This window comes from Microcaecilia unicolor, chromosome 7 (assembly GCF_901765095.1).
Source record: "Microcaecilia unicolor chromosome 7, aMicUni1.1, whole genome shotgun sequence".
NCBI classification, from domain to species: Eukaryota; Metazoa; Chordata; class Amphibia; order Gymnophiona; family Siphonopidae; genus Microcaecilia; species Microcaecilia unicolor.
This window is the reverse complement of record NC_044037.1, coordinates 233,057,853-233,079,823: the sequence shown is the minus strand read 5'-3', so window position 1 is coordinate 233,079,823 and position 21,971 is coordinate 233,057,853. Positions and strand designations below refer to the sequence as shown.

General features: G+C 41.0%; 1 protein-coding gene across 1 annotated transcript in view; it reads right to left on the bottom strand.

Moving 5' to 3' along the window:
* The window catches only part of STK39 (serine/threonine kinase 39), a 479,134-nt gene that overhangs the window by 53,057 nt on the left and 404,106 nt on the right, over positions 1-21,971 (bottom strand). Inside the window, exons 13-14 of the mRNA XM_030209520.1 lie at positions 17,488-17,550; positions 4,056-4,123 (exon numbers count right to left, since the gene is read on the bottom strand). Of these exons, the coding sequence (XP_030065380.1) occupies positions 4,056-4,123; positions 17,488-17,550 (131 nt within the window). The remainder of the gene's footprint in view (positions 1-4,055; positions 4,124-17,487; positions 17,551-21,971) is intronic.

Below are 21,971 nucleotides of genomic sequence, written 5' to 3'. Positions count from 1 at the left end.
ATAAGGAGAATCACTTTATAGAAAGATAACCCCTAGAAACAGTATATTAATACTACCACTAAAGAATCACTGGTGCAATTTTGAACCTGGTATAGTCCCAGGATGGGACTGCTCTTGCCCTGGACCTCTAAAGTACCATTTTTTTTTGTACAGGTACTTATGACCTGGATTGGCCACTGTTGGAAGCAAGATGCTGGGCTAGATGGACCGCTGGTCTGACCCAGTAATGCTACTCTTATATACATGTAATGTGATGTTTGTACAGTAAGTGTCTGCCCTCTGCATTCAGAAAATTTATTTTAAATATCACAAATGTTATGTTTTATTTGTAAGTACAACCTGTGCAGTGTTGATGGTGCTAATCTTGAATCATTTATCTCTGTTCTTTAACAAAATAAATCTTTTCCAGATATATTAATCATGTGATCTTGTCTTTCTCCCAAGATCTAGTTTAAAAATTACACTTTTTACATTTGATATTTATATGCTTATACACATGCATTCTTCTAAGACTACACATCTTGATACAGAAACAAGAAGCGTTACCAAAGAAAAATACTCCAAAATTTAGGTAACCACTAATCAAGAAGATATTATAAATTTACCCCCCCCTACCCAGTCCACAAGAAAGGGGACAAGGAAAAATATAAAGATATTACTTTTACAATTTAAAAAAAAAAAAAACCTCATAAGGTAGGTTGACAGTGTACATTCCTAAAGAGCGGAAGTTCTTGCTGGCTCAGAAGTTATGAGAAGAGGCTCACTACTCTTAGGGAGTTCAAAAAGGTAGACAACTTGTTCAGTATCCAAAAAAATATACTTTATAGACTGATATTTAATGACACACTTACAGGGGAAATGCAACAAAAATAAAGCACCTAACTGCTGCCTCCTCTTCTGTGTCTGATGTGAAACATCCAGAAACACTTGAATCTTTGCAGTTTGGAAAAAGGGATCCTCGACTGCAGGAAAAAAAGTTTTAGCACCCAATCTTTATCTGGTTCCAAAACAAAATTAGCAATTAATGTAGCTAGTACAGCTCCATCATCTTCCCTTTCCAAAAGCAGAGTCACATTTAAAGAGTCAGTAGAAATTTCAGAGCCAGAGACTCCTTGCTGTCCTTTTTGCAAAGAGTGGAACATAATAAACTCTAGATAATGGAGGGCAAAATTGTTCTGGGATCTTTAATATCTCCCAAAAATATCGCTTTAAAGTCAAAGATGCAGACACAAGTGTTCAAGCTTTCGATGTAAAGAAAACTTATCTTTAAATTACAGTCAGATGTTGATCTGATAAAGATTTAGAAGCATTTTTCATTAAAGATACTTTATTTTCTAACAAAGTTACTCTTTTCTCCAAGTTTGCATAGTTATCCAATGAGTTTTCTGTTAAAGCAGTTAAAGAGAAAAAGTTTTGAGAAATAGACAATTGAGATTTCACAAAGGCATCCCAAAATGTATCCAGGATATTGAGGATGTTTTACCATAACGGTGTTCTGGGTCCTCACCCTTCCAGGCAAGGAGCCACCAACTCCCTCCTCGAGACCAGCTGGTCCTGCAGAGATGACCACACCCATCCCTCTGGCAGTTTGTAACAGCACTTCAGGGAGATGAAATGCGGCTGCATTGGGGATTCTGCTTACATCATCAGCAAGCAACACCCTGACAGACGCCCAAACAGCGCTGAATCCGCAGGTGTAAACAATGCTGGATCCAATGGTTTAAACTTCTCCTTTAGGCTCAAGGTATCGTCAGCCACAGGCAGGACAATGGTTCTCTTTTTCCCCCTGGTGTTCCTTGCAGCACGGTCCTAGCTCAGGAGCTTTCACCGCCAATAATGGTCACAAATTTATCCATCGGTCCAGCTGCTAAAGGGTCTGACAGCACTGCAAGTAAGTGTGCATCTTCCCTTTTCTTGTCACCATATAGCAACATGTGAATTTTTTTTTTAAACAGGAACGTAACTGTAGCAGGGAGCGAGAAGGATTTCTACCACCACCTTCCTGGTGCCATCTTGTTTCCCACTCTCTCCTTTTTAAAAGTTTGCATCAGTAGTCCGGTTCCACCCAAATTAAGGATGGTCTTCACCTTTCAGAAGGGGCTCCCTAATTCTCAAAATGTTGCCCAGTTCTTAAATCTAAATCCCTCCTTACAACACCATCATTTCTGACACAATGAGGCTGAGCTCTACCTGCTTCTTGGGTCCTGCGGAGGTTCTGGATTTTACCTATCTAAAACTTAAGTTTGGCTCCTAGTGCTTCCTTCCTGCACTTTTGTATACCATTGGTATCACATGTGCTAAGACAGTTGGCATCTCCTTAGCACTATCTAAAAGTCTGCCAACTTTCTACTGGGCAGGCAAATGACCAAGAAATTCTCATGCCCAGTCACCAAGCTATCTACATTCCTAATGATTTAATCATCAAGTAAACAGTCATTCTAAACCTTATTCCTTGGGTACATGCCCTTAAAGAAAGATCAACTTCAGATGATACAATATTGTTTTGCACAAAGGAAGTATTAGATCGCTTCCAGTGACATTAGGGTGATATTCTTTTGTGTGACCCTCCTCAGAGTGCTACTTTCTGAGAGTAAAATGCTATTTACTCACAGCAAAGCTTTGAAAAACTACCCCTTAAATGTGTTTATATTAGACATAGATTGTAAGCTCTTTGAGCAGGGACTGTCCTTTTATGTTAAATTGTACAGCGCTGCGTAACCCTAGTAGCGCTTTAGAAATGTTAAGTAGTAGTAGTAGTAAAACCTCATTAATGAATAGTAGTAATTTAAATAACAATTATCCACTCAAAATACGAAGCAGCAGACCAACCAGATGCAGAAGTACACAAGCACACATTGTAGTTAATATTCAAGAAGAAACTATCACCCTATTTGTATGAACATGTGCTGTTTACTTATCCTACTTAAACACATCCATTGAAATGCCTCATTTGAAACTAGGAAAGAGTGCAGCTTAGAAGTATGTGCATAGTTAGATAGCTGAGGGGGCCAGTGTGTCTCTAAATGGGTTTAAAAATTAGACTCCAAATACTCAACTTCCATCTGTGTACAGAACAAGCTAGCTTCAATTAAGAATACCACCACAAAGTCACACAAAATATTTATACACTATTTTAAAAATTGTCAGCAAAAGTACTTTTTACTTATGATTCTTATTTTATACTTTTCTAGGCTACAACGTACTTGTAATATCCCCTCTAAATGGGCGATCAACTTTTCAATCTCAGGAATATTAACCACCACAATGGTAATGACATTCAACAAGAAAATAATCTGGCAATAAAGAAATCATGTTCTTTTCACCCAATTTTAACAGCCAAAAAGCAGCTCCAACTATTAATAGCTGACAAGCCATTATGCCATTAAGTTATAGTACTGCATACCAGCTTTATAGCTTGTAAATTTTTGTGCGTCTGTCCCTCAGTTAGTAGCAGTACAGTAAGTCTACTCTGAAAACCTAGCTTTTCCTACAACAGATTACACACATGGAACATGGCAACTAATGGCTTCAGACCACACCTTGTTTTTCAGCACCAAAGGCCCATCTCAGTTAGCTGTTTTTACCCTTGCTTCCACAGCTCCTATGTATTTGTCCTATGCTTCCTTGAATTATGATACCGTCTTTATTTCAGCTACTTCTATGGTGCATTTTGCTCATTTTGATGTCACAGAAGAGAATTAGTTATCTACATTTGGAAGAAAAAAATATAAACATCTAGTTCATAATCAGCCAACAAAGGAAACCAGTAAAACTATAAAGTCAGTCAAGTACTCAACATGGTGCTATTGAGCATAAAAGCTCAAACTAACTCAGAAACTATGGTCAAAAAACCATAATGTTTAAAGGTCTGTAATTTCAAAAAGGTATCTCTGTTAAGCAATTAATGCAAACACACACCCCTTATACCATGGAAGCCATGCTTAACCTTTAATTATTCCAATATCAAGTAGGTCAATATGTATTTCCTAATATTACAGAAACATGACGATCACAAATATCAAAAACAGAACCAGTTAGTCCACTGAAATTCTTACCTTAATCTTAAAACAAGATTCACTGCTGATGGAACTTCTGAATGTTGATGGCTTTCATTACCTTGAACCTTTAAGAAATTCAAAATAGTTAAATTCTGCCAGAAAATAAAAATAGTGAAACTTTAAAAAGGATCAGCATTACTACCATGCAAGAGAAAGAAGGTCAACTACAGATATAATAGAAAAACAAATGACTAATACAAAGTAAAGGTTATAATTAAATCCATCAACATTATAAGGTTTGGATTAACAAGCCTTTTACCGCATACACAAATGTGGGGAAAAAAACTTCAGAGAATCAGGCCCTAATTTGTAAAACTGAAGTTGAGAGAATAGTTAAATTCGATTGTTGCGGTTGTCCAGGTGTTACCGCATCAAAGTGGAACTGATGTTTTAGCCATCATGCTGTGGCTTTCACAATGGCCGAAACATCTGTTCCACTTGCTCAGACGCTGCAAGACCCAACTGCAACAATCATGACATCAGCAGAGGAAGCCTAACAGAACATAGTTAAATTTCTCACTTACAACCCATAGTCTCTGTAAACGGCATTAAACACACACGTGTGATACCTATTGGCACCAGGACACAGAACAACCTCTTAGAGCTCAGGTGAGGTTTGACAATGCTGGAAAAAGACTGCATCTTCTCTTTCTTCCAACTGAGTTCCTGAGCTCATTCCTACCCAGTTACTCAACCCTATCCTCTCTGCTGTTTGTTCCTGCTATCTTCATACATACTGCAATCACATCATTCCTTAAAAAAAAAAAAAAAAAAAAAACTTCACTGGACCCTACTTGCCCTATTGTCCCATGTCTGACCTCCCTTCTCTCCAAGCTATGGGGCAAGAATATTGACTTTCACCTAAAATCAATCTGGCTTTAACTCTCTATCTCCTATATAATAATTTGTCAATCTGCGTCCCTGGCTGGCTGGGTTCATAACCGTATGCAAATGAGATACTATGTAATCAGCTCACCTCCAGCCTTCCCTTCCCTCTCAGTGTCCTACCCTCGCTGAAAGAGGAAATTACATCAGAGGAGGGCAGGACACCGAGAGGAAAGGAAAGGGAAGGCTGGAGGAGAGCCGAGCTGAGACTGCCACTTTCACTGACACCACTGCGACTTCAGGTAAAATAAAAGTTTTAAAGGAAGGGCAGCAGGAAGGAAAGGAGGGCTGTTGTGGGAGAAGAGGGCGGGCAGGTGAGGGCTAGGGTGAGAATTTTACTCTAGCCTCATCTTTTTAAACTTTTTGACACTGTTGGTCACAATCTACTCCTTGATACTCTGTCCTCACTTTGTTTTCAGGACTGTTTGTGCCTTGGTTTTATTTATTTATTTATGGCATTTATATCCTACATTATTCCCACCCATGGGCAGACTCAATGTGGTGTACAATAGTCTAGTAAACAACATTAATACAAAATACAGTAATTAGAGTCAGAGAAGGGAACGAGGAACAGCAGGAGTGAGAGGGAGAGAGGGGAAGGTGACACTTTTAGTGTATGCCCTAGTGGATCTTCCTCTATAGTTATCCTATTGTTGATCAGTGTAACCCACAGCTTTGTCTTGGGACCCCCTCTGTACTTTTTCCCTTTGTGCTCGGATTTCCTTCTAATGGTTTCAGTACTACCTTTATGCTGATGACGGCCAGACCTGCTTCTGTACCAGAAATTTCACCAAGAAGCCAGTACTAAATGTCAGTCTGCTGGTCTGACACAAAGGCGTGGATATCCTGCCACCATCTGTAACTGTACTTTTGTACTCTCTATATTTGCTATATTATATTATTCTGATTGCAACCGTGTTGCTCATATGTTCGTGTTGTAATTTCCTGTCATGGAGCAATTTAAAAGTCAAACTTCTGGTAGTGTTTGTTTCTCATATCCTGTAGCATCTTTGTGTTTTTCAGTTTATCGCAGTCATACCCGATTCCCTGAAGCAGAAGATTAGAAACCTGCGGTGTTGGGCATTTCTTATGGAGACTACAGTGAGAAGTGATTTCCAGCAGGAGATGTTTGCTGATTCTTTATGGAATGAGACGTTTGAGCTACTGTGCTGCCGGGTATGAGAGTTGCATGCCTGGCAGCAAAAAGATGTATTGAACTTTCTATATCTTATATTTTGATTTTTGGAGATTTATAGAGTTTTATGCTTCATGTGTGCAGGGTATTTAATGTATTTTTGTGGGAAGTGAGAAAATTATTACAGCGTTTAAGGAATATTAAAATTGTTTCTATATATGTATAAATGTTGATTGTGGAGTTCACAGGAATTTGTGGTTTAATTTAAACACTGCCTTGAGAAAAGATATTCAGAATTGAGGGCTCAGATATGGCAGTGTGAAGAGACCCAGTAAATGAAAAAGCTTGCCACCCTCTATAGCAGCCGTAATTTTGGCCAGCCGCATGGGCGAGTGATTTGAGGGTCGTATATATTTTTATGTATTTCCTCTATACACTGTCAGATGACGGTGTTTGACTTGAGTTCCCCAGTTTGGTCTGTGTATTGATTTTTACCACCAGTGTATTTTGGGATTTTGTGTCTAGATTTTGGTTTACCATATATTTTCCTTATGGCAGCCAATTGGCAGGGTATGTTTGGGTTTACTGATGAACAAGTGTCTACAATATTACAAGAAACTTCTTTATTACATCAATCTACTTCTACTGAAACTACTTTTGCAACTTTAAAAAATTCTTATGTTTAACTCAGACGCAATTTAGTTTGTTTAGATTTGCATGAGCAACAATTTATTGAATTTGTGAGACAACAGATGATACCTTGTGGATTAAGGCTCTGAAAGGATCCTATAATATTCTCGGACCAGAAGATTTTTCTAGAACGTTGGGCTGCCATCCTTAATCGGTGCTCTCGTGACTTAATGTTAATTACAGAAACAGCTCAGGAAGTCACAAAGGAAGTACAAAGTCAATTGGATAGGGTTTTGACGCGCTTACAGACTATAAATACCCTGGAAAGTAGTAATCCTGTCAAAACTGAAGAGCAACTGAGATTGCTTCGGTGGATCAATATTATCAGTAGTTAAAATTTAAAAATTTAAGAGGGATCAATAAGATATAGCTGGTTGTGTGATCAAACAGCACAGATTGGTTCTAATTCTACATAATCTCTGGTGACTATCTCAGAAACTTTGTCTAGTTCTGACAAAAAGTCTTGCTCCGAATTCAGGGAGCTCGAGGGGGCAGGCATAGGTGCAGAGGCTGCAGGTTGAGGGGACGTCAATATAAACCTCAGTCTCCGTTTCAGCCTAGATGGTCTGAACCAGTGTCAGGTTCCAGGCAACAAAACAATCAGGTGTGATTAATTTAATCAACTGTGGATTTGACACCTGTTCAACTTCGGATATTGAATTATGGACTTTCATTTATTCCTAATGCATTTCATAATAAATTTCAAACCACAGCTGAGTTAGCCAGAATTTTCTGTAATTTGCAAGTGAAATTGTACTTTTCTCAACAAGAAAATGTTAATAATTCCTCTATGGTTCATCCAAAGTCCAAATGGATCTCTCCAGGTTTAACTGACCCGTATACAACGATTTTTAAATCATAAGTGTTACATGATTTGGAACATCTGGAACGTCCTAAATGTCAGATGAAGAAATTTGTGAACTTTTCTAAAGAGGAGAGGATGGCTGCATGTCAATTAGCTGTCAATCAGTCCATTGTTATTCATCCTGCTGATAAGGGTGGTTTGATGGTGATTCAGAATACAGAGGATTATGTTTCTATAGTGTTATGTCAACTTTTTAACACTAATTATTACCAACTTTTGGACACTGATCCTACACCCACACTGATGACTGAAATTGCCTCAGTTATTTCCACAGCTTTGTCTGCAGGGATTGTCACTAAAGCTGAGACTAAATATTTGGCAGTTTCTTATCCTAAAATACTGTTTAAAATTTTTTTTTACCTAATTTGCATAAGGATTTACAGCGCCCTCCTGGGCACCCTACTGTATCTCTTCGAAACACGGTTTTGGAACTTTTGTCACATTTTTTTGGACCTCCAACTTCAACCTTTTGTTATATTTACTAGATCTTATATTTAAAACACTTCACACTTTTTACGTCAAATATCTACTGTACAGTGCAAGACATCCGAGTCATTTTTTGTTACGTTGGATTTGGAGTCTTTATACGCCAACATTCCTCAGAGTTCAACTTTAAATATTGTTCAGCAAACATTGCAATGTAGACCTTGTGATGCTCGATTCCTTGCTTCATTTTTGATGCAGTTATCTGAATTAGTGCTATTGAAGAGCTATTTCATGTTTGATTCCAAGTGCTATCTCCAGGTCCAAGGGGTGGCTATGGGCACTGCTGCTGCCCCCAGTATTGCTAATCTGTATGAGGGGACATTTGAGGAGTTTTATTTATATTCAAGTTGGTTTCAACATGTTGGTATTGTTTCATTGACAATATTTTTCTTATATAGACATCATGTTGTCAACATTTGGAGCTGTTGGGTTAACTCCTTAGACAGTCATTTGAGATTTTCCATGAAGTGCAATATGAAGGGGCTTCCATTCCTGGATACTTGGGTTTACAAAGTAGGCAACCAGATTGGTGTTACTGTGTATCACAAGCCTACAGATTGTAACACACTTAAAATATACCAGTCATCATTTGCGGTGTTTGAAAAATTATTTACCTGTAGGTCAATTCTTGCATTTACGTTGCATTTGCACTACTGATGACTTGTTTAAACTTCAATCTCAACTTCTGTCTTCTAGACTGAAAGAGCATGGCTATCCAGATATTATCAAACAAGCTTTCAAGAGAGCATGGCTTGCTCAAAGGTCATTGCTTTTTATTGGATAAACCAAGAGAATCTATGGATGTTTGTTTGTATTTTGACATTCTCCAATTTAGCTCCAGCTATTTGTTAGGTTCTCAGGTTCAAAACACGCAGGCACGGACTCTTGAGTAATCGTGAGCCCTTGGGCTGCTGATGAGGAGAGGCAGCAGCAGGCAAAACCCACCAACCAACACTGGGCTGGTACACACTGAACTGGAACACACTGGACAGAAACACACGGGACAGGACCTAGGCTTCACCTACACTTAGCCGCCGTTCCCCGGGGGTTGAGCCCCCGGGTGCAGGCAGCCGGCAAGGCTTGGAGGAAAACTGGTACTGAAACTAGAAGGCAGGAACACCAGAGAACTCACACTAGGAGGGACACTAAACAAGCCAGACCACAACAGGGTTCAGGATAGGCATCAGGATACAGGATTTCCAAACAGATCGGACTGGAAGGAAACTGAAAGCAAGCAGGGCAGACAGGGTTCAGAAGTGCCCACAGGCACCTAGACAGAAGCAAGGCAGACAGGGGTTCAGGGTACTCAGACAGGAGGGAAAGGAGGCCAAAAGCAGACAGGATTCAGAAGCGCCACCAGGCACCCAGACAAGAGCAAGGCAGAAGTGCTAACTGCACCAGGAATACAGAGTTCTCAGACAGGAGGGAAAGGGAGCCAAAAGGACTGGAATCAGGATAGGATTCAAGGCAAGCTAGACAAGCCAGAAGTGCTAACAGCACCAAAATACAGGGTTCTCAGACAGGAGGGAAAGGGAGCCAACAGGACTAGAATCAGGATAGGATGCAAGGCAAGCAAGACAAGGCAGGAGTGCTAACAGCACCAAACACTAACCTGGACCTTTGGTGTTTGCAAAGGCCCTGAATGGAAGAACACCACTTCCTTATCAAGGGCCTAACTGATGATGTCACAGCTACAGGACTCAGGCAGAAAGCATACTGAAGCACAGAGAGGCTCAACACACACAGGTGCAGTATAGTGGAGTAATCAGAGCCACGCTGGAAGCAGCCAGCATACAGAGACAGAGCTAACTCAGGAAGGACAGACAGAAGCCAGCTAAGAAGCTGACCACCAGAAATAAGGTAAGTTTGAGAGGGGTCACATCCACAATCGTAACACTATTGCCTGCTCGATTTTTCAGCATTGGGATATTGTGTACTGCTTACCAGAAAGGACAGAATTTACGTGAACAGTTGGTAGATTCTAAGCATGAATCTGAGGAATTGGGTTCTACAACATCTATTGTGGGTCATTTTGCATGTGAACAATGTCAGGTTTGCCAACAGTCAATGGTTTGTTCAGAATGGTGTCAACCTAGAACTAAGTGGGTTTATCAATTGAAATTTGCTGCGAAATGCATTTCCACCTTTGTGGTATATGTCAAAGTGTGCCCTTGTCATCTGCTTTATATGGGGTGTACTAATAGGATGATGAAGGTGCACCTATCTGAAAATGAGTTGATTGAAGACCCTATGTCAGCCCCACTGGTCTTGCATTGCATGCAATTTCAACATAGTTTCCAGCAACTAAAAATGCCTAGTGCAAATGACTGAAGAATCTAATTCATACCCATGAAGTGAGAGTAAACTCCTAAGTAATTGTCACTGGACATGGAAGTCCAGTAATGGCAACATATACAGTATCTGCTAAATTTTGTACTCTCTGAGCTTTCAGTTTTTGGAAAATATCCGATGTTTCCTTGAAATTGTTGTTCTTGATGGACATTCATAGATATCATCTGACGTTGCTTCCCTCAGTATGTCATGCAGTCCTGTATCAGTGACAATACTGTATGGCCTGCAGTCCTTTGCAATTCAGCATGCTACAGCATCCGTAATCACACTGTTCACAATTGCACTGTTTTGAGCTTGGCTGATTGTCTTACTCTTGGTAATAAAAGCAGATATTGTTGGCTGGGAAGAGGATGGGAATGATTATAATGCAGTTTCACTAGTACTTCTGATTTAAGAAGAGCAAACGGGTGCATTGACTTTATATGGTACTGAAGTGTTGCGACACGGCGATGATATTTCAGTTCTACAGTATTTACAGACAGTCATTGATTCATTCTTTAATGGGAATTGTCCACTCAATGACAACTTTTCCAACTCCATCTATAAATTAATTAAAAAGAATCTCACTCTTAGACCAAGCATTTCTCTCTCCCCCTTCTTACTGGCTTTCTCCTACTGAAGATTCTCCTGCACTTCCAGATCCAGCATTGCTCCCCCACCACATCAAGACTTCCCTCCCTCCCACTGAATGAGATGAACAGGAAACAAAAGCAAAATCCTTTTTGAACAGATGCTCAGCATGGTTGATTAAAATCCTGAACATACTTTCCAATTTTAAAACATTGACCCAGGCATCCTTTTGGAAGGGGAACACATGTACAGCACTAGGTTGACTGCATTATTTTTATAACCCTCATCACCACCATCCTCTGGTCTAGGAAGTTTAATATTTGATGGGAGGGAGGATGGAGAGCTGGAGCTGGAGAGAGGGAGGAAAATGGTATGGCTGTAGCTGTGCTGGGGGAGAGAGAACAGACAGGACCTTCAGGGAAAGACTTTTTGGTTAACAGTTCAGCATAAGTGGTGTACTATAACCAAAAAAACTTTCCCTGAAGGTCCTGGCATTCTCTCTCCCCCCCCCCCCCCCTCCTCCAGTTCCAGCCATTATCCTCTCCTTCTCTTTCTTCCAGCATAGCCCCAGCCCCAGCCCCATTCTCCCTCCCATCACAGTCTTAGCCCTCTCCCTCTCTCACAGCACAGCTCGAACTTTCCCTAAAGGTCCTGGCACTTCTCTCACCCCCCCTCTCTCCCAGCACAGCTCCAGCCATACTCTTCTCCTCCTCTCTTCCCCAGTACAGCGCCAGCCCCATTTTCCCTCCCATCACAGTCCTAGTCCTCTCTCTCTCAGCACAGCTCCAGGACTCTTTTCCCCTCCCTTTCTTCAACCAAAGCTCCAGCACTCTCCCTCCCACTTCCAAAACAGCTCTAGCAGTCTCCCTCCCTCCCCGTACAGGTTCATCCTCCCCACGCTGCCAGGATGACTTTTCACTTTGCTTCCTGTCCTCCCCACTCCCCGCCCCCCCCCATCCCATGTAAGCAGGCAAAGTACAAGGAGCTGAACTTAAGTGCAATAATAATTGGGACATGGATTTTCAAACTGATTATAGACTTACCTCAGAAGGAAGTGAACATGCTACTAAAATTACATCTATACGCTTCCTTAAACAGTCTATTCTTTTCTGGTGCTAGGGCCACGTGCTTCCTTTCCTCAAGTGCTGGTGCTCACACAGCTCAGCTCAAAACTCGCTGCCTCCACCTCCAATGCTGCAACTGCTAACACTGCCACCTCCTCTCCAGTGCTGCTGACCATGCACTCAAGATGCCAACGCCAACTCTGTTTCCTCCTCTCCCACGCTCAGGCATTGTCAAGGGACTATTTATCCATTTGCTGCTCCTCTACATAACTCACCTCAGTCAGTGACATCATCTCACTCAAACTTCTCCTATTGAAGATCCTGAGGCCTGGAATTAATAAGAGATGCTATTGGAGCCCCAAAATAAGGCTTGAAATGCAGACACAGATCCGGTGCCACTGCTGAGACTGAAGAGGAGATGAGGTAAACGTAGAGGGGGGATGAGAGGTGGGGCAGCATTAAATATAGGTCAGTGTTAAAAAAATATTTTCTGCATTGGGGAGAGGAAGTGATGTCACAAAGCCAAATGGCTGCTTAGGCGGATTGCTCCAAGGCCATCGAGCATATCTCAGCTTTTTTCAATGCAGTTCGCAGGTCTCCTTAAGCTTCATCTGGAAATTTTAGCTTTGCAATTGCTTATTTGTCGGGGTGGTGGCAAAAAAAAAAACAGACCAACATCAAACCTTACTCCAGTGTAGCAGGCACCCCAGTGGCTCGGGCTGCTCCCAAAATGGTGGTGACGGCAGCAGATGATCGCGCCTCTCCTAGTGAGCCATGAGTTGTGGAACCTGCTTCACTATGTGCAGAGAAAGAATCCTGGTTTGCAGAGCTAAAAACAGAACTAGTTGTAGTACGCTCTGACCTGCAGTGTACTCTGGAGGAGTTCAAAAAGATTTAGCAGATGTGTGGAAGTGGTTGACCGATGTGGATGCACACCTGGACCAAAGCGGTGAGGATTTTATCATGTTGCAAGTTTTGGTGGGCCGCTGCAGCTTCAACAGTATGATCTCTCTTTAAAAATTGAGGACCTAAAATAGGTGAAATCTCAGATTCCTTGGATTACCTGAAACGGTTGCTGATGCTTCTAGTGCAGAGACTGTATAAAAGTATCTGTCAGGAGCTGCTCCAACTGGATAATTCTACTGCTGTTCTCCCCGAGGTGGATTTTGAACTAGTGAATTAGGTAGAAGACCCCCACAATAACAATCGCCCCCGAGATGTCAACGCCTGTTTCCACAAGTTTGTTTTGAAAGAAAATGTGTTGCGCTTGGCTCACAGACTGGGAGGCCAGATATCACCTGGGTCTCTATCTTTGAAGACATAGCACTGGCTATTTTGCGCCAATGTAGGGAGTACAAAGTTCTGACAGATGTTCTCCGTGAGAAAAGTGTCTGCTATCACTGGCTCTACAGGATTGACGTTGCTTTCATGCTGGATGGCAGACACCATAGTGGGCGCACAGTGGAGGAGGTGCAGATAGCCATGGACATGGCGGGATTCCTAACTAGCCCTGGTTTGGAGACGCAAGATACCTCATCTATAAGGTCCAGGGTACCCCATTGGGAGCACAGAGGGCCAGTACCAGGCCAGTCTGTCAGCCAGCCTTGATTTACTATTTGTATGTGTATTGGTCTGTGCCAGACTTTTCAGACACCCGGCTTGCTATCTGCTGCACTGTGCAGCCAGCTGCTTGGTGGCCTGGGGCTATGGTTGAGTGGTGGTCCCTTCCTTCTAGCGCTGCCTGCTGATTTGGTGGTGGGTGGCGGTATGTTTGTTTTTTGGGATATGTGGGGGGGGGGGGGGTACAGGGGGTGGATGTGTTATGTCAGGTTGGGAGTGGGTGGCAGGGAAGTTGGGGTGAAAAGGGAGTGTCACGAAATTCCAGCCACCCGTCTGGGGTTACCCTGTAGCCACTTAGAGAGTCTATCCCAAGCACAGCTCAGGTCCGCCTGCACCTGCCACTCATCCTCTACACTAGCACCCTCCTCCCACCGATTGGGTCACAACCACCTCTGGACAAGTCTCCAGCTCTCAAATTATCCTCAGTGATTTCTAGGTTACTGCAGCCACACTCCTAGTGGTCCCACAGTTCCCAGAAAGCGCTCGCAGAGCCAACACACAAACCACCGGGATTCTTTATCAGTCCAGAGAGGCAGAACGAACAAACATGTTTATTCTCAGAACTTGGAACAGTGGACAAAAAATGTGCAATTAGTAAACAGTAACAAGCAACTTAAAAATGGATCAATTAGAAAACTAACTAAACATTTGCATACCTGGGGAGATCAGGACATATATAGCTATTCATCAGCTATCAACTATAACTCGTTTTTTTACAGGGCTTCAGCAAAGAGCTCTCTCTCTTCTCCTAGGTTGAATCTGAACTCAAAACCAGCAGTGCCCGATGGTGGAATGCTCCCATACTAATCAGGCATTTCATGTAACTGTGGCTGTGTAACTAGTATCTGCCCTGCATGGTAAATACCTCATAGATTTTGTACTCACTGTACCTTAACTTTTGCTTGCCAAAGGTGCAATAAATGCAAAACCTGACTGCACTTTAGTAAACATGCTCTTATATTAGGGATATTGGTGTATACACAGAAAGGAAGGACTAACCTTATTCTGTTGTGAGCACATCCTGAATAAGGCAAATTTGTGATGGATGTTTTAGGCAGAGAAAAGGGAGCCTAACATTTTTGCTGTGGGTGAAAAAGTTTGAGAATAATTGATTGGTACAACCACATGTCCAATGACCACTCATAAAGCTGAAGGACAGTTTGCTTGTCGAATGTTTTGCTTTCTGGGAATGTAGGAGTCCTGGATATATATCTGATTTAAGATCACAAGTCTCATATTTGTACTGCTTCTGCCAACTGAAGGTATCCTGCTCCTGCTCTTTTCTTTCGATATAAAATACACTGATGCGTGATGTTGATTTAGATCGACACTGGCCAACTCCAAAGTTGGTAAGCAAATATTTGAAAGAAGAAATATTCCTCAGCTCTAGATGATTAATGTGGAGAAACGATTTGACCTTTGTCCAGATGTCATGTGCCAAATGTCAAGATGAACTCCTACCCAAAGTGAGTACAAAATAATGCTATCAAGGATCAAAAGGAGCTTTGGGAGCTTAAATAAATGTCGGAAAACCAAAGACAGATTATAGATCAGCCTCCTGTTTAATGCAAAAGGCACATCCTCTATTATGTTTTGGACTAATTCAGGACAAAGTCCTCAAATAGAAAATGAAGTTTCTCATAGAATGCAAATATGGGAACAAATCTCAGTGGACAGAAGCTGTGACACAGGTTGAGAATGCTATTATAACTCCTGTATTTCCTTTAACACCCTTTCACAAAATCGCTGAACTTTTTTGTAAAAAACCATGTCTGAACTGAAGTGCCAAGGATACCAAAAGTGAAGAGATCTACCACAGTTATCTATAGAGTCCAAGTTGTTATATGGTTAGTTTTAGGTACTGTTCGATTTTACAACACAGAAATCTAGCTGCAAACACTTGTGAAGATCTTAATTCCCTGTGCTGTGGAATAGTAGCACAGACCTATTCTACGCTTATTTGAGAATTTAATGTAAAAGGTGGTAGAGGTTTTGGTAGTTTGATATGCCCCAGACTGTTGGCAATGGATTGTTGTTGGGGCCAGAGAGCAACGCTAGAAGCAATAAACTTTTGGGGTTTTCATGCCACACTTATGAAGCAATTGGCAATCTGAATGTACACTGCTTTGATAGCTTTCAGGCTTGCCAGCAGTATATAAAATAAAAATACAATAACATTTCTTCAGGATGCATATGCCTGGCCATATTGCCTTTACTCAGATTAGCAGGCAAGCATAGAGGTAGACTGTGCTGTTGATCTTGATGTCAGTTGATATTCAATTGATACTCATGCCTACTATGAAGAGGCATGGTGTCCTCCCTCTCCTCCCCCCCCCCCCCCCCCCATCAGCCAGTCAGGTTTTCAGGATATCCACAATGAATATTCATGAGTGATTTGCAGTGGAGGCAGTGCATGTAAATCTCTCTCATGAATATCCATTATGGATATCCTGAAACCGTGACTGGCTGGGATGCCTCCAGGACCAGGTTTGGGAATCACTGACCTAGGGAACATGACCCACTAGGCTGCACACAGGCAATTTTTACACTAAGAACAACTTATCTTCAAGAGCATGTCATCAGACTCAACGTAACATGAGCTGAAACAGGTGTTTCTGGCTCTTAGTGATATGTCTCTAGTGGTAACAGTCCTCCTCTGACAATGAGTACTAACCAGAAAGAATGTGCTCTTAAGGTGGACAGTATCTAGAGCTGGACTTGGCTGCACCATGGCTTTGCACTAGCAAAGTACTATCAAGTACAGAAGTGGCTTAATAGTTAGTGCAGCGGGATTTATCTGGCAACCTGGGTTTGATTCCCACTGCAACTCCTTGTGACCTTGGGCAAGTCACTTAACCCTCCATTGCCCCAAGCACAAAAAAAACCCCCAAAAACAAAACTTAAGACTGTGAGCCCTTCTAGGGACAGAGAAAGTACCTGCATATAATGTGTACAGCACTGCGTATGTCTAGTAGCAATACAGAAATGATTATTAGTAGTAGTAAGCAGCACTTAAAAAAGGGGGGGGGGGAGTGAAAATGACAAATAATTCAATACAAAAAAAATTTTCTTCTAACAAAAAATTCTGAAAGCTGTTTTTTTTATTTTTTTTTTACTCTGTTAGACAGACATGGAAAACTGAGGAGACTAGGGAATTTTTGCACAAGTTCAGAGGAGACTACGTGACTTTTGCACAAGTTCAGAGCTTCATTCTAGTTCTGAGCTCTGGGAGAGCTGTTCTGTCCTGAACTAAATGATATCACCCACTTCTGTGCCTAATTCAATCCCAATTTGTTGACAGAGACCAATATGCTATACAGCGTAAGTAAATATATCCCCACTGTTAATTTAATTACTATTTCTGTAGCACAGCCATAGCATATCATATAATCTATCAATTAAAACAAGAGGCTAGCTGTATAATTTGGAAGACAGTTTTCAAAAAGATATTTAAAATGTATAAATTACACAAAAAAATTGATTGTTGAAAACTTCCTCTCAATGTACAAATTGCATTTTCAAATCTATATACCCTATTTTCTATGAAAAAGCACTTGTAGAAATACAGGCACAAATATTCTTGGATACCTGGCCCCCATGGCAAGTCTGAAATGTAATATGCATACTTTGAAAACTGAAACAATTCGCTTTAAAGACCTCATTTTGAAACTACAGCAATTCATTTTTCTTAATACTAAAATTTCCCTTCTAGACAACAAATATAATCATGTGTAGCTAATCACAGCAATTATATAGGCATACCTGAGATTCCTGTACAGTCAGATGTTCTACGTGTGCTGAGATATCGCTATCATTCAAAGTGCTCTGTAAAAAAGAGTGGTTTTCTCCATGAAAAGTTACTTCAGCAAAAGTACCCATGCACTACAATGAACAGTACGTGACTTCATTATACTACAACAAAAACCTATAAGTCTGCGTATGCAACATAATACTACAGAGCGAGCACATATATAGGAATCTAAACATACTAATTTAAATCTCTTACCAACTATTCAATGTGTAAACTTGAACAAGTTATTCTCCCCTCTGCTCACAGTTCAAAATGTAAGCCCAGAAGACACATGCCATCATATGAGTTATCTTATTTATTTATTTAGCACATTTATACCCCACTTTTTCCCACAGTTTTGCAGGCACAAAGTGGCTTACAATGTACTGGTGAGGCTAACGCCAGACCAGTTGTTATACAATTACAATCAAATTTGATACGATAGAAGGAACAGGGTAAAAAAAGAAAAAGGGAAAGGTTAAAGAGTCTAAAATGAACCACGGATATGTTATTAGGAAGGACTTTAGGTTACATGTTGAATCCTTAAAGAATAATACAAGAAAAAACCCGTCCTTGGTAAAACTATATACTGGATACGACAACCAAAGATCCACGCAATATGTAATAGGCTAACAGCACACCAAAGTGAAGCACTTAACAAATGCTTATACTCCAATGCTCACGTTATGTATTAGCACTTTTAATATTTTTTTGTTGAGAGAGTACCCTCAGAAAAAAACACCAATTTGAAAGGCAACATAATTGATTTCGCCTGGTGGTATAGCACATCTTTCATAGGGCTAACTCTCAATTACAAATATAAGTGCTATTGCCTAAATTCAAGTGCTCACAAATAATATGGTGCTCAAAATGAAAAAATGTGAACTTATCTTTCAGACATTTTTTTTTTACAAAATACTGCGCTTGCTCATGCTTGTCCAACTTGCTTCCCAGTCATAATGTATAACTGTCCCATCGACTTCCCCTGATAACGCCAGACTCCGTGGGTTTCACCGATTTCCTCAGGGACTTGGGTTAAAGCCGTCTGGTGCCTCAATTCAGGCCAACTGCTGTGGACTGCACCGTACTCAACCATACTTTTTCATTTTTTCCAATTTCCAAGCATTCACTTCATAAATATGCCAAAAGGAACTTAATTGGTCCATTGATCATTTGATAATCAAGTGCAGCTTTAGAACTTGTTTTCCTTTTCTCTAGATAAGTTAGCTCCTATATGACAGATCTTCCCATCACAACAACAAAGAATCATGTTATACTCTTAAACTTGAAAGTCCCACTTCATCACTACAAGTCTCAGCCATATTAATCTCCTACTTATAGAAATATGCCAAAGAAGCATTATTTTTCTTCATTGATAGACAATGCTCCTAATAGTTTCAAACTTTTTCCTATTGTTAAAGACCTTACTGTTAGCTCTTCTAAATTAGATGAGTGCCTCCATAGGTGCCCCGTATAAGAGGCTTGGGGAGGCTAAGCCTCCCCAGCCCAAATGCAACCTCTTTTGGAGCACACGTCGCTGGCAGATTGCCGGTTCCTGCCTGAAAGAAGCTGGAACTTCCCTTCCCAGGGGCGTTTCTCCTGACCTTTTTCTTGAGGTCTGCTCACTTGCAAAATCTTTTACCTGAAGTTGTGATTTTCCTCTCTCCCCTGCCCAAGTCATCGTGGCGAACTGGAAGTGAAGGCACACTCTGCTGAAGTTGCTTAAAAGAATACAACCAGTGCTATATATGCCTTTGGTGTGGGAAGAACTTCTCATTCGGGGTGAGCTTGAAGTGAACAACATTCAAATGAAAGAGAACAGGTTTGGAGGGAGGTGTGCAAGTGAGACTGGGGAGAAATAAAAAATAAATAGTGTAATTGTTAAAATCTTTAAATGGTTCAAAGTTTTTGTATTTTTCTGAGCATATACACCGAGGGAAGGCCATGACTGCAATGATGTGTGCATAATTATCAGGTAACCTGGGATAGCTACAGCTAAAAGCCATTTCATTGGCTGATGGTTCCAACAGTAGGTTCAAAGAGGAAGTTTAGCTGAGATAGTGTTGACAGAGCTGGTAAGTGAAAATCTGATTGCTTTTTTTGGTTTTTATATAAAACATTCTCCTTGGATAGGAAGAGTTTGTGATATGTGAAAATACATTTTGCTTTAATGAAATTGCTAAACTTTAGAGTCAGAGACTTATCAATGAGGGATACATACAGTGCTTTTTTTGTGTTGCATCATAGAGGGTGGGACGGAAGAGCTGTCAGCGCTGCCATGCGGAGCTCTATGGCTCTGTGCACAGTGTTTGCTTGCCGATGAATGGCCACTGAATCAGAGAGGCAGCGGATTTGGCGGCAGGGCAGCATGGAAGGGAAGTTCTAGCTTCTTTTTCTTTTTGCGGCTAGCCGCTAGGGGGAAGAAAAAATAGAGAGAAGATAATGCTGAAGGCAGGAAATGGGAGGAAACAGAGAGTATGATGGGGGAGGGAAGAGGCAGAGGCATAATATGGGAGGGGGCAGACAGAGAAGCAAGGCTAGATGTTTTGGGGGAGAAGAGGCAGATGGGCAAAGCTGGATATTAGTGGGAGAGAAGAAACAGAGGAGCAAAAAGCTGGATATTGGGGGGGGGGGGGAGAGACAGAGGAGCAAAGCTGGATAGTGAAAAGAAAAACAGGCAGTGGAAGAAGAGAGGCTGAGGTGTAAAGTGAAGAGAGAGAGGGAGGAGCAATGCTGGAAGGTGGGGGGAGAGACAGAGGTGCATTGTACGGGGAGAGAGAGACAGAGAAGAGATCTGTATGGTATGTGAGGTAGGGTGAGGTGGGAGAGAGAGAGGAGATCCTGGGTGCCTGGGGCAGGGGAAGAGAGAGAAGAGATGCTGCATAGCAGGGAAGGGGAAGAAAGTTAGATGGAGGGAGAGAAACAGAGGAGATTATGGCAGGCAGGGAGAGAGACACACACACACAATATCCTGGATGGTGGGGTGGGAGAGAGAGAAACAGATCCGATATGGCTGAGGGGGAGTTCAGACACACATACACATACATACACACACACACACACACACCCTGGGTGAGGGAAAAAGATGGAAAACAGGGAAAATGAAGCACGGATACGTCTGAGTGGTCAGAGCGGCAGAAAAATGGAAGAAAGCAGAAAAGAAAATATCAGAGTCGGAGATGGATGTAGTAGAAGATGTGAAGAAGACATGCGAAGAGAGAAAAATGATAAATGGACAAGAGATGTGGAAAGAGTTAAAAGACAGAAAGGCAGTAATCAGAGACTGCGACCTGCACAATTAGAAAAATTAGATGCCAGATAGCAAAGGGAAAATTAGTTTTAATGTAGAATGAAGTAGCCATGTTAGTCCACTTTACAGGTTAATAATAAATTTTTTAAAAATGTAAAATAAGATGACAACTTTTTATTGGACTAAATACATTTCTGACTTACTTTCAGAGGTCTAAACCTCCTTCCTCAGGTTAGTAAACTCCAAAAAGCTAGTCAAAAAATTTATTAAATTAGTTAAATAAAAAGGTATCACCTTATTATACATTTTTGTTTCAAATATTTATTCATTTTTTTAATTAAGTGAGTGGAATGTGTCAGTTTCTGAAATTTAAATCTGTTGGTCTGACTCAGTATGGCTATTCTTATGTTACAGTCAATTTGCTTTATAGGTCCTGAGTGACTTTTTAAAGGTTTTGCACTACTTTTCAATAGGCCTAATATTAGAATTTGGACTTAATTTAGCTCACAGCATTCTCATTAGTAGCTCAACTTTTACTTGCTAACCTTAAATCTCACTAATTGGGGTGGTACTTTTCACATTTGGAATGGGACACCCTTGGTATCTCTGCACTCTGGAAATTGGACCTTAGCACTGGTGCTTTTGTGTTATCAAACTTCTGACTGCCTATTCTATAGAAATGCACTTTCCTTCCAACTATACTGTTCAGCCATCAAGCTGAACAGTTTGAGCAACCACTTTATTCTTTGACATATGATACATATCTAACATCTAAATTTAATAAAAGGTATTACTTGTTACTATTTTACTTTTACTTATTTTTTTCTGTGTTGTCATAATTATGGATGTAAGCCCCACCCCTGACCCCGCCACCTTTAGCCTCCCCAAACAGTTGGGCCACCGAGCGCCTATGAGTGCCTCTAATTGAATTGCTGAAGACTGAACTACTAATTTTTTTTTCAAAAGATTCAGTTACTTCATAATCACTCTCTCCTCATCCTTTCGGTATGCAATTCCCCCCCCTCCCCCCCCAAATAAACTCTCCCTGATCTTTGATTGTTGTGCCTTCTCAGTTGCTACAGAACTCCAGGCTTCCAATTAGCATATTATCAATTTTCCATTTGGTATCTTCCTTTGCAATTGCATAAGCTCTCAAACACCTAAAATCCACAACTGCATCTCAAGATCCCATTCCACCATGCTTAA